The sequence below is a fragment of the Thamnophis elegans genome, chromosome 16, assembly GCF_009769535.1.
Source record: "Thamnophis elegans isolate rThaEle1 chromosome 16, rThaEle1.pri, whole genome shotgun sequence".
NCBI classification, from domain to species: domain Eukaryota; kingdom Metazoa; phylum Chordata; class Lepidosauria; order Squamata; family Colubridae; genus Thamnophis; species Thamnophis elegans.
The window spans coordinates 134,955-147,786 of NC_045556.1; the positions used below are offsets into that span (position 1 = coordinate 134,955).

Sequence of the window (12,832 nt, forward strand, 5' to 3'; positions counted from 1 at the left end):
CCTCTCTCCTTTCTCCTCCTCCGCCGTCGTCGTCGCGGTCCGGCCGGGGCAAATGGCCTCCGGGAGAGAAGGGCCGCGCAGCCTCCCCGCCGCCAACCCGGGAAACCCCATCTTCACGTGCCTGGCGGACGCGCGGACGCTGGTGACGGGCACGCGCCTGAGCGCGGCGGTGCCGTTGCTCTACAAGACCACCGCCAGCGACTACGGCGCCCTGCGGCCCACCTCGGCCACGGCGCCCTGCCGGTTCTGCCCACTGGACAGCGCCTTCACCGCCCGCCTGGCCGCCGCCGGGCCGCCGCAGCACAACGGGATCAACACGGGCACCGACCGTTCGCCGGTGTAGCCTCCCCCCCCACCCCCCGCCGTCCCCGGGAGAAGAGAGCTGAAGAGACGAAGGAAGAAGGAGCAGGAGCGGCTTTATTGGGCCCAGGACAGAGCCTCTTCCCCAGGAACGCCGTCTTTCGGGCCCTCTGCCTCCCGAGCGGGATGCTCCAGCCCAAGAGGAGAACAGCCAGTGCAAAAGAAATCTTCCAAAGTTGCCCGAAGAGTTTTTCTACTCGTTGCCTTGAATTATGCGCCGAATCTTCTCCACATCCTGCTCTATATTTTTATCTGTAGGCTCGATCTTGAGAGCAGCCAGATAATCTTGGAGGCCTAGAATAATTGTTAGCACCCATCACTTATCTTTGAGGCCACACTACAGATATGGTATGTTTACGTAACAGCATTAACAGCCTTCCTCAAAATAGCTTTACACTCAGATAAGCCTAGAGGAAAAGGGTCCAGACACAACTCCTGAGCACTGGGGCTTCCTGGGCTCTTAATACAGCAAGTGAGTAGAATACGTGAAGTTTAGTAGAATACAAGTAATTTAATCTAAATACAAAATACCAACCCACAGTTAGCATTTTATAAATAATTGCAAAATCACAAGCTAGATTCCCAAATCACATTTCCCAAATAACAATGAAGAATGTGAACGGGTCAAGCTATATCGATGGTGATGGTTTTTTAAAAATAGCCACTGTGATTAATATCATTTTTTGGCATTCACTATATTTTTGTACATTTTTCTCTGGACCAGACACTAAACTAGAACAATACAACTGACAGGAAGAGCCTGAGAAGAGACGAAGAAAAGAACAGCCACGTTATAAAAGATTGATGCAAGAAAGCAGTTGATAATCTTAAATTCTTAATGAAGCTTAGCAGGCAATAGGTTCACACAGGACTAAGTTTAGAAAAGGAAAGGATTTGGAGTTTAACAAAGGAACAGAAGTTGTGAGCCTAGAAAATAAGTTTCATGTCCCTCCCAATTTCCCATAAACCAAAATATTTTACATAAATAATATTTTTAGTACAGTAGCTCATTTCTACTGGTTTCAAGAAGCACTGTGATAATAATCCTTTTTGTAAGGAGAGAATGGCAGCAATATAGTGGAAGAAAAATAAATAAAAGTAGAGGCATTTTACCTTTCAAAGTCTCCCTCTCCTTACCTTCTGTATACAATTCCAGTTCACAGAATGCTGTCCCACGCCTCAGGTGAGCTTTTAATCTTGCCTTGGCATTGTTGGAAACGGGAGGGATGAGCAAATCCAAGGCCTGGCAAAATAAAATATACAGATGGAGTGTGAACTAAACCCAGTCTTTGAGTGTAAATGCATCACTTCGGTCCTTTCTATCTGTTCTTTGAAGGCAGCCTGTAGTGGAAACTTCATGAGTGGAATTTATCTCGGATGGGAACCATGCCTTTCCTGCCAGCTCTGATGGGGTGGGCTGATGTAACCAGGGAGAGGGGATCCCTCAGCTAGCCTGATCCCATGCTACAAAGGGCTATAAAGGTCAAATACCTGAGAGGAATCCTCGATTACTTTATGTAGATTTCTCAGCCTCAGGTGGCAAGCAGCTCGATTCAAGTATAAGATTGGTATCTTATTATTAATACGAATTGCCAAGTTGTAAGCGTTGATGGCAGCCAGATAGTTACCAGTTTCAAACATTTTGCTAAAAAAAAGAAGAAGATCCATGTGAACAAAGGAATAGCTACTGCATTTCCAACGGGGCTTAAGACTTTGGCATCTTTACTAAAGATCACTCAATTGATCACTAATCACTAAACTGATTACGTCAACCACTCACTTATGAACATATTTATAGCGCTTTGTGACTCAGCAAATATATTTTTCTACTTACTGACAGCACACATACACAAAAATACACTGTTGACTCTGTAAGATTTATAAGAAACTGAAACCGAAGTCTTAAAACCAAACAATAGCCTAACTATCTTATCTTGGTATGCATATAGGACATACCTCATTTCATTGTAATTAATGAAATGCCCAGTTACACTATGATTGCCTCCGCAATGCTGTTGAACAGGGGAGCACATGGGAGCTGCCATTCTGGTTGCTTAAGGAAGAAGAATGTGTGTGAGAGAAAGCTGTATACTAACAAGCACAAATATTGAAGCCCTCTTCTCCCACAACCTCCGGTCTGTGGACTGGCACCGGTCCATGTCATGCCAGAATCCGGTCCGTGAAAACAAGTGGAGTCCCATCTGTGGACAAAACCGTGTCCTTTCCAGTCTGTGGACAAACCTCTCCACGGAACCGGTCCCTGGTGCCCAAATGGTTGGGGGCCGCTGCTCTAAATCATAGCAGGTTTTGGAGACCACCTTTGGGAAGCCCATTCCAAACTCACTTTCCCTTGTTTTTCAACCATTCTGGGTTCCTCTCCTCTTCTTTTAAATCCTCAATCTCGGCAATATCTGCATTTATTATCCTGCGAGCCTCTGCTTGTTTACATAGCCACTGCAAATAAAACACACACACACGCACATCAGCTAGATGCTCCTAGCTAAACTATCAGAGAAGCATGGCTTCAAAACAAGCTCTTCCTGCCTACGATTCTACTCAGAGAGGCTCAAAAGATTCCAGCCAACTTGTAAAACTCGTTGCTGTTGACATCCTGCTCTTGCAGAGGCTGCCTCTTCTCCTAGGACCTCTGTTAACAGAAAAAGAATCCCTGAAGAGAAACTGCAACATTTCTCTACAGTTGGTATATGTTGTATTTTCCCTAGTGTATGTCAAAGTTTGCAGTTACAATGTTTATTTTTGTCATGTACAATTATAATAGTGAAGCACTGCATGCATAGACATAACAAAATCTACCTAACTGACCTCCCTTAAATATTTTCCTAACAAATATAGCTTATTACCGTATATACTCGAGTATAGGCCGACCCGAATATAAGCCGAGGCACCTAATTTTACCACAAAAAACTGGAAAAGTTATTGACTCGAGTATAAGCCTAGGGTGGGAAATGCAGCAGCTACCGGTAAATTTCAAAAATAAAAATAGATACCAATAATGTTTTTGAATATTTATTTCAAAGAAAAACAGTAAACTAGCGGTGTATTCAATGAAATACTTCACTCACCTCATGATGCTGATGTCCCGCTGTGATGATGATGTCCCGCCTCCTATGACACACGGCACAGTGATTCCTATCATTGGATCACTGTACCAGAGGAGGTGGGACATCGCTATGTGGCTGCTTGCCATAACAAGGAGGAGGTGGGACATCGTTGCAGAGCGGCAGGAGGGGGAGGAAGGGGAATCGTAAGACAGCCCTGCATTACATTAGAACGTGAGGAGGGGGGATGGTGCGGTGCGCGCTGTGCGGCAAACTGACACAGAGGGAGGGGAAACTCACAGGGGCACTGGGCCATTCACGAGTGTCACCCAGCGGCATGGCCCCGCCCCTTTTTCTCCTCCATTTCGGGCAAATTTTTCACTGACTCGAGTATAAGCCGAGGCGGCTTTTTTCAGCCCAAAAAGTGGGCTGAAAAACTAGGCTTATACTCGAGTATATACAGTATGTTCCATTTTTATTTTCTAGCATTTTGTCTCTCAACACTATGTTGCTATTAAGGCAATGCCAGTCCTTCTATGTAGGCCTAATCAGGAGATATATTCTATATGTTTGCCTGGAAAAATACTTAAGCTTCTGTAACTGTTCCTATATAGTGTCTCTAGGGCTCCGTGGCTCCCTAGAGGTAATGCAGTGGGGTTGAAAATGCATTCCTGATACTACCTCTTTTTTGCCAGGGTGTTTAATAAGACACTCTTATTTCCCTGGGGCTATGGCTTCAAGCCATGCCTCATGAAACATTGTGGAACATTTATTCCAGATCTGCAGGGAAAAGGAAGGAGAATATCTTACTCTTCACAAGCCATTACAATTCCTCACTGTTTTATGAGGCATGGCCCAAGACAAGTTGCTGGCACCTTTCCCACCCAAGGACACTGAATATTTTTCAGCCTTAGTGTTGAAAAGTAGTGGAGGAAGCAAGCACCATCTGTTTTCCAATAACTTGCTGCAACTCCTCTGCCTGCCAGCCCTCCATGGCACAAAGCAGCTAATCCCCCTACCTCTTCCTCCTCTGGGATTCGTGATTCTCTGAGGGCTGTTGGAAAGACACGAGGTGTAAAATGTATCATAATGCTACCAGGGGGACGTGGAGAAGGAATTGAATCATCCTTCATCTTTTCTGAAAACATATTTCCATAATGTCCACCTGTAATAGTCAAACACAAAAGCTGTTTAATGTTATAGTAGCAATAAGGGAGAAAAAGAAGTCTAGCCACTGATATGTTTCTTGTTTTGGATATTTATAAGGCAGATGTATGCAGATACAAATGCAAGAAGATTTGAACGAAACCAAACACTTAATACATCCCTATGAGGCATTCCTGGAATGTACTACTATGAGAGTTATGACCCATGTAGATGGGGGGGGGGGGGGGGGACACACGAAAAATATGGGACTGTAACTGGTATCATGCCAGCATTTTGAGGCAATTCTAGAAATCTGAATGGAATTTTATTTCCACAGGAATAAAATCTTGAAAGCCCCTCCCCCCCCGGAGTTCTCCCCACTCTCCCTCTTAACACTATAGTGAGCTGGGAGAAGACAGACTGAGATTCTTTGCTACATTTTTGTTATTGCTGGAGCTTAAAGCTTAAAGCTTTTGCATATGTAACCATCACAGCCTCGGTCTGGTTTCCCCAAGGTGATATCACTGCAGAACATGAAGTTCAGAGTTCAGAGGCTAAATGCCTGCAAGCGCCTTTGTCTCTGACTGTAACCCTTTCCTTGGGCTAACAAAATAAGGCGCTACGGGAATTGATCAGCATTGTTTGAAAAATGCTTTTCAATAGTATTTGTACATCTTTGAAACTATGGTTTTATATTATCAATCTGTACACTGAAATTCAACAGGGGAGGTTTTTAATTTTTTAAAAAATATTTTAAATAAACACAGCCAGCCACAGCAAAGCAAAAAGACTGCAGTGTCCCGTGAAAGAAAGTGCAATGTCCATCTAGTAACACAATGAGAATGTTAATACCTTTAGTTAATGCTCCTGATGTGGACACTCCCTTTCCAGCCAAAGATTCCAGGTTCTGGCATTCTTCCATTTCTGCAACCACTTCTGTGTTTCTATCTGGCAGTTGGAACTTAGTACATGCTTTCTTTTGCATCTCATTCTGCCTCCTCCATGCCTCAATCTCCTCAGTGCCTTTTCTCCGCTCTTGTTCTTTTAGCTCTTCTATTCTTTTTCTTTCTGCTTCTTCTAGCTGTTTGAATTATAGGGCATTCATTCTGAAATTATTTTTCTGCTAAGGGACAAGCTTCCCCATTAACAACTTATCAGGCAGGTAATTAAGATTCCCACTTTCAGAGAGACAGTTTTCCGAAGGCCACAGGGGAGTTAAATATAAGGCAGAATCTAGAGATGCACCTACATCTCTTCTCTTACAGCATCATCTGAGCATAATAAGAATTTGCAGAAATGCATCTGATTTCCAACAGCAAATGGTAGTTACTGAACAGCTAGTTTTAATTATAATTCTTTATCCACCTACTGATAGTATAATACCTCATTTCCAGAAGCATTTCAGTATTAGCCTTTTATGTATTGATTTTAATAGACTTGTGAGTTGCTCCAATCACAAATAACTCCGAGCTGCATGTATAGTATACATAGACATTGCTGACACTTCAGAGTGAAGTAAGTGGAGACAAGATGTTCACCAGATTTGATAACCCATCCGATGGGAGCTAGGATAAGCAAACGTTCCACTCATGAAAAAGAGGTGAGTTAGAAAGAAGAAAAGAACAGGGGACGCAGGTTGAGTAGAGGAAAGCTTCGAGGCTGAGGTCTATGAACAGATGTGGGGAAACAAGTGTAACAGGACAAAGGAAATTAGAATTCAAATGTTGCAGGAAGAATAGAGGACCGGTTGGCCAAAACTTGAGAAGAGTTACAATAAGAAAAGGAACAAAAGGTGTGCAGGGGAATGAAGCTGTCATGGCTTGAGAAAGAAAAATAAAGGACCAGCTATGGGGGTTCAGAGGTGAAAATACAAGGCCAACAAGATCCAGAGCTTAGTCACAACAGACGGTAAATTACTGGACAATTAATTGAGACACCCGTATTTGAGGGAGGGTACTTCTGAAGAGAGGGGGCTCCAGGAAGGCCAGACGTGGGTTGCAACTGGGGGGAGAGGAGAAGGAAGGAAGGAGTGAAGAAGGAGAAAGACCATCCGGAGACTTGTGATGGGTCAGAATTCTAGGGCTGGAAGGCAAACGAAGCGGACTTGGACAGCAACCACTGGCGGTGCTTTCCCTCCTTGAGGGAGGACCGTTTACCTTCATGGCGGCATCCAGAGCGAGTCTGCCGCGTTCCCGTTTCTCTGCCGACTTCGCCGCTGCTTTCGCTCGGGCCTCCTCTTGAGTTTGCCGGGCGGCCTCCTCGCGAATTTCCCGCATCTTCGCTTCGTTCCCTGAAAAAGACATTCCGGCTGGGAAAGGTTCGGGGCAGGAGGCAGAAGGCGGCCGCACGGGATGCAGGGCAGGACCCCCCCCTCCCGCCCCACCCGGTCCTCACCGTCCTCCGCCCGCAGGGAGGCCCACGGGGCCGCTTCCTTCTTGAGCAGGGTGAAGACGACGCAGCCATCCCGGATCTCGGCGCGGCTGCGCTCGGCGTCGATGGGGGCGAAGAGCGCAGCTTCGAAGAGCAGCGGCGGCGCGCTCACCTGCGGGAGTCGGGCGGCAGCAGCGGGTCACCTGGCGTCCGCCCGGCCTTCCGCCCGGCGCCCCCCAGGCCGACCTTCGCACCCACCTTGAGGTACCGCTCCGTGCAGAAGACACCGTGGCGGCGGAGGCGGCCGGCCCGCAGCGGCACGGTCAGGCGCACGGCCTCGGCCGTCTGCTCCCAGCTGAAGTCGCGCACCCAGACGGGCATGGCGGCCGTTGCCAGGACGCCAGGGTTGCCGGAAGCGCCGCTCTTCCCGCAGACTTCCGCCGGAAGCCGCTCTAGCCGCGCGCGCCTGCTCGGCCACGCCGCGTTCACTCGGCGGTCCGACGTTCATTCGACGCCGTTGAAGGGAAACGGTCGGTGTCGCAGCGCCGATTTCTCAGGACCGTCAGAGCGGACACAAATTCCACGAACGACAACATAGATCAAAAACGGATGTAATCATTGCCCTGAGGTCCGCTCAGCTCGCCATCCATCCATCCACCCTCCCACCCTCCCTCCCACCCACGTAGAAAGAGAAACGTCATTCCTATACTTCATAGGAATAGGCTCGCACGGGCACCGTGATATTACGAAGGCATTTGCATTACATAGTAATTTCATTTCTTACTAAGGGAACAATAACAGACAAAGTTTGGGAGCTTGGTTCCAATATGAATTACATCATCTTTGCCGCAGCCACCGTCCTATTGTGTTATTTCAGAGATTATTTTAAGAGTCGCTGCAAAAATAAATGTCACCAATGTGGAACACGTTTGAAATTGTATAAAAATTACTCAACTGATATCCCAAAAGTAGGTATAGGTGAAGCATACATTACAAAACACATGTTTTAATATGAAATGGTAATTACATACAACCGAAAAGACACATTGCCAAGTATGCATAACATGTTACTAGCATATCTATTTATATATAACGAAGTTCACATATTTAAGCACCAAGGATAGCAACATTCCTATTAAAAATAAAATGAAAAACATAAGTCACAGACTTTATTTTTTTTAAATGCCTCATCCACATTAGGGTATTTAAACATCCCCACAATTTGTAAATGTGAAGTGTTGTTCCACACATAATTAGGGCACAGACAGATGAGAAAAGGGGAAGGGGTTCACAAGTTATGTTCCCTCAATTTGGGTGGCTTCTGTGTCCATGGTGGAGGGGAAGGGAGCAGCACCTTCCCTCCACAGGGCCAGATCTAGAACAAGCAGCAGCAGCAGAGCCCCTGCCTGCTGTGAGACTCTACTTTGGGACACTAATAGATTGCCAGTTGTTTTAAAGCCACACAGATACCTGAAACAGGAATGGGGGGGGGGGGGGACTACGGTAAATCACAACAGTCCTTCCCCAAATTCCAGGAGCATGGAAGCTAGACTCAATAATAGAAGACCTACTGGATTTCTAGGTTGACTTCCATCACTTACTTCTGGATTAAGTTGTCCAAGTTATTAATTTTGCTCCAATTGTTTCCAGCCCAGAGGTACAGATCCATTCTGATTTATCTCCCAAGACAAGGAATGAAAAAAATGCTTAGTGTGGTATTTATTTATTCATTTTGTTTTTATTGTTGGATTGATCTTCACAGCTATGAAGGCATTTGCCATTTGCTCAATGGAGATCCTAGAATTCCCAGATTGTTTGGTCACAACCAAAATTTTGTATTCATCTGCAAAACTGTATTGCTGTGGTGGTTGCTATCTGGGAGACTTTCCCACTGCCTGGGATAGCCCACCAGATTTCCTCAAGAAGAAGGGAAACGGTATGAGTCATGTTCCCATCCACAAAGGAACTGGAAACGCGTGCGTTTTCTTTTCCACCAACTTTTCCTGTTTTTAGGTAAGCATCAGGGAATCCAAGTCCCCTCCAAATGCTCAAGATGGTTTCAAAAAATGGCCACTGGACTGCAGGGAAGGTTGGGATATGCAGCCCCTCTCCCACAAATAGTGGCCATGTGGTTGCTGCTACTCCTCTCAAGATGCTTCTATACGGTTGTCCCTCCTCATCCTAATCTCCAGGATAAAACTCTGCAATCATGGCTGGTAGCCATGTTGATTGGGATCTCACACTCAATTATTAACTGCCAGGGGGTCAACAGATGGCCACAGTGGCCAGCTCTGTACCTGGCATTTCAGGGAGAAGGCCTGCATGTTTGGCTATCAGGCACTGAAAGTTTGGTACTTGAGGACCCTTGCTTGGAAACAGGCTGCTTGAAACTGACAAGAGAGAAAGTGAGAGAGCGCGAGAGAGATATCTTTCGATAAAGACCGGAATCTGTTTATTGCAAAGGCCCTGCACATAATACTAATGCGATCAGAAACAGGCACTATAAAAATAACAGAATAATCCAAAAAGTCTAGCTGGGTTCTCTCACTAGATAAATTCCAGCTCATATACAAAATCATTTTCCCTGTAGAGGAACAAGGTTAGGTTAGGTTTATTGGATTTATATCCCGCCCTTCTCCCAAGGACTCAGGGCGGCGTACAACATAAAACACATATTACAAAAATTAAAAGGGACATTAAATAAAGTATCCAAAAAAACCCCAATTGATATTTACAATAAAAATTTAAAAATTAAATTAAAATTAACAACCAAATTAATCCTATATTTTATTCTATTCAGGCCAGGACAGCTTGCTGGAAAAGCCAACTTTTTAGGGCGTGTTTTTAGGACGGAGGGGGGGGGGACAGCTCATTCCAGAGGGAAGGGGCTCCCACAGAGAAGGCTCTCCCTCTGGGGGTCACCAGTCGACACTGTCTGGCCGACGGCACCCTGAGGAGGCCAACGCTGTGGGATCGCACTGGTACCCTGGGCCTAAGCCACGGAGCGCTTTAAAGGTCATAATTAGTACCTTGAATCGCACCCGGAAGACAACCGGCAACCAGTGCAGGCCGCCTAAAAGGGGCGTAACATGGGAGCACCTAGGTGAACAAGTGGTTTGTTTTCCCTCTGGGATGGACCTTCTGCCTTTTCAACTGGAGAAAGCGCAGAGACAGAGTGAGACAGTAAAAGGTACTAATAATATATTGCCACATTATGGTTTGTCCACTGCATTCCATCAGCAGATGAAGAGTTGTACAAAAGCAGCCCTTTCGGAGGCTTAAACCTGTCAGGAAGAAAGCATCTCCACAGGTTCTTCCGAGGAAAGCTTAGTGCTCTTGGGCAGATAACAAACCGTGTGGAAAGTAATAGCGGGCCGCCCTGCCGGGCAAGCAACCGCCGAACCGGCAACCGCGATGCGCAGCCCGACCCCTCCGCCAGCGGGGCTGACCCTGCACGGGTCGCCTCCCCTCCCGCGGCGCCCCCGCCAGGAACTGCTGATCGGCCCGCTGGTGGGTGGGCGGGCATCCCCGGGAGGAGGAGGAGGATGCTCCTCCCGAGCTCCCTACCCAAGGAAGCGCTCCTGCCCGGAGAGCTCCTGCCTGCCGGCTGCGTCGGAAGATGCCTGCGAGTGAGGCGCTTCCCGGCAACCGGCCGGAATTGGAGGTCGATGGCGTCCCGGTGACCTTCCCCGGCCAGATGCGCAGGTCCTACCCCGATCGTTCGTTTCACCAGGGCCCCACCACGAAGTTGGGAGAAAGGATAACGGAGCCCTCAAGAGGGAAACAGGCCGCAGGTTACTACAGGAAACTTTTATTTCAACTGTGCAATCCATCTGTGTAAGATAGCAGTTTCATAAACATTTTGGCATTTAAATTTCTACTCATTTTTGGCATGACGTTTGTGCTAGAATCAGGACAAGCCTGAGAAGAGATGAGAGGACAGAGGAAAGACACAGGTAAACATTCATTATGCTATCAAAAGGGTTTTTTTTTTTTTTAAAAAAAAGCATATTATAAGCAAAATGTTAAAAAAAGATATCTTAAAAAGGTACATTCATTATCAGACCATCACCAACTGTCCTGACACAATGAAGTTCACAGAGCTGATCCCCTGAGTCAAAGATAAAATTAATATAATTCAGCCCGATTCCCCCATTGGCCGGCCAGCCACTGATGATGGCCCTTCAAGAAAACAGCAGGAGTGGCCAGAGCCAGAACACCCTTGGCCAAAAAGCCCGGCTGGACTCCCCACTGGCAATTCATTCACATTCATCTTTAAGGATACAGGGAAGCACATGTCCCTTAAACAGCCACGGAGCAAAGAGCCAGGCCTGGTGCAGCAGGTGCTCTGTGTGGGCAGTGACAAGCTTGAGACATCTTGGGGGGAGGGGAGGGGGGGTTCCCACTTGATGGAAGGTCCATATGCCAACCTGCCCAAAGAGAGCCAGGAGTCAGCCAAGCACGCCCCAGGGATGAGCTTCACACTTGCTCCAATGCACAACTGGAATCCAGATGTGATGGATTTCAGGTACTTCAGGGACGACCTTTGCCTCCTGCTCTGGTGTTAGTTGCTCTTCCTAATTGATGGGAAACGAATTCAGGGCTTCGCCCCAAAGTGCAAGGGAGAGTTGGGTGGTGTTGCCCCCCGTGTTTGAGATGCAAGGCAGCCAGAGTGTGCGAGGGGATGCCCTGGCGGTGGTGCCATTGTAGCCCCTTTCTCCCAAGGCCTCATTGCCCTGCTTTTGGGGTAGGGGGGTACACCACTTGAGAACAAGAAGAGTGAAAGCAGCAGCAAAACAGCTGTGCCCAGAGAAAGGAGCAAATCTTGCGGTGATGATGCCAGCTAGAGTTCTGAAGCATCCCGAGAAGGAGATGGAAAAGCATAAAACTCTTTCTAAACAGATAAATAATTTCAGAACAAAATGAAGAAAGGTGTCTTAAACCTGAAACCTGGGATAAGGGTCTCCCAGACGAATGGAAAGGTTTGCTGAACCTGCCGTGACTGGGGAGGTTCACAAACCACATGCTTTATGCACAATGCTTGCAGATCATTGTGGCCGAGCCCACACACTCAGCCGTGCCCCCCCCCCAATGCAGGTCAGGAGGTCCCCCAGGTGCCGGGGGGGGGGGGGGAGGACAGCCACACTCAACTGCCCAAAGTCCTGCAAACTGCACACACAGACCCCTCGTGCACCTGACCTGGCTCTTTTTTTGGCTCTCCATGGACAATATGCCCTGAACCGATATTTGGAAAAGTGGCCTTCACTCTCAAGGGGCATTTATGGAGGACCTGCTTACAGATGTTTCCATGTGAACCAAGTGCTTCACCCTTTGCAAGTGGCTGATGGCACAAGCATATGCACTAGAAGGGTCAGGTCACACTTCCAAATGCTTTCTTGGATGTCCCGGGGAACTGATGGGGGCAGATGCCCCTTAAGTCCCCCTGGATTGAAAAGGAGACGGAAGGAAAGAAACCATTTGCTAGGAAGCATCCATAGGTCCCCAAAGTGTCCTTCTCAACCCCCACCCCACACTGCTAGCCTAGGTTTGCCCTGTGATGAAGGAAAGGTCATTCACACACACACTCACAGCCCCATATACAGGTGGGGAGGGGACAACTGAAAAGATAATGTCAATTCAAAACAAAAACAATAAAACTAAAGAAAGGTCACCTACCTACCTAGCATAGGCCTCTATGTCGAGGTAGCCTTAAATATCTTTGGTTTTCTTCATTTGCTGCTCTGCAACTTTGGACACAAACTATTTCCCACTTGCGAACCCCCCTCCCTCCCTCCCTCTCTTGAGCTTGCACTCTGGCAACTCGGGAGAAAAGGACCCTCTACAGGAAAAGCGGGAGACCCAAGGAGGCCATCAGTGTACCTTCCTGGGCCAGGATG

The 12,832-nt window shown here is 47.2% G+C and overlaps 2 protein-coding genes across 2 annotated transcripts; one reads left to right on the top strand and one right to left on the bottom strand.

Moving 5' to 3' along the window:
* The first annotated feature begins 27 nt into the window (after positions 1–27).
* On the top strand, positions 28–357 carry C16H15orf65 (chromosome 16 C15orf65 homolog). Its single transcript, XM_032233688.1, has one exon. It carries the CDS (start codon positions 53–55, stop codon positions 341–343), a length of 291 nt encoding a protein of 96 aa, XP_032089579.1. The 5' UTR covers positions 28–52; the 3' UTR covers positions 344–357.
* A 42-nt stretch (positions 358–399) lies between these two features.
* On the bottom strand, positions 400–7,382 carry DNAAF4 (dynein axonemal assembly factor 4). The gene is made up of 9 exons (XM_032233682.1): positions 7,194–7,382; positions 6,960–7,107; positions 6,722–6,855; positions 5,418–5,646; positions 4,439–4,584; positions 2,705–2,814; positions 1,852–2,005; positions 1,498–1,603; positions 400–654 (listed from the first exon to the last, which is right to left on the bottom strand). The coding sequence occupies exons 1-9, from the start codon at positions 7,314–7,316 to the stop codon at positions 554–556; spliced, it is 1,251 nt and encodes a 416-aa protein (XP_032089573.1). The 5' UTR covers positions 7,317–7,382; the 3' UTR covers positions 400–553.
* Positions 7,383–12,832: the final 5,450 nt, after the last annotated feature.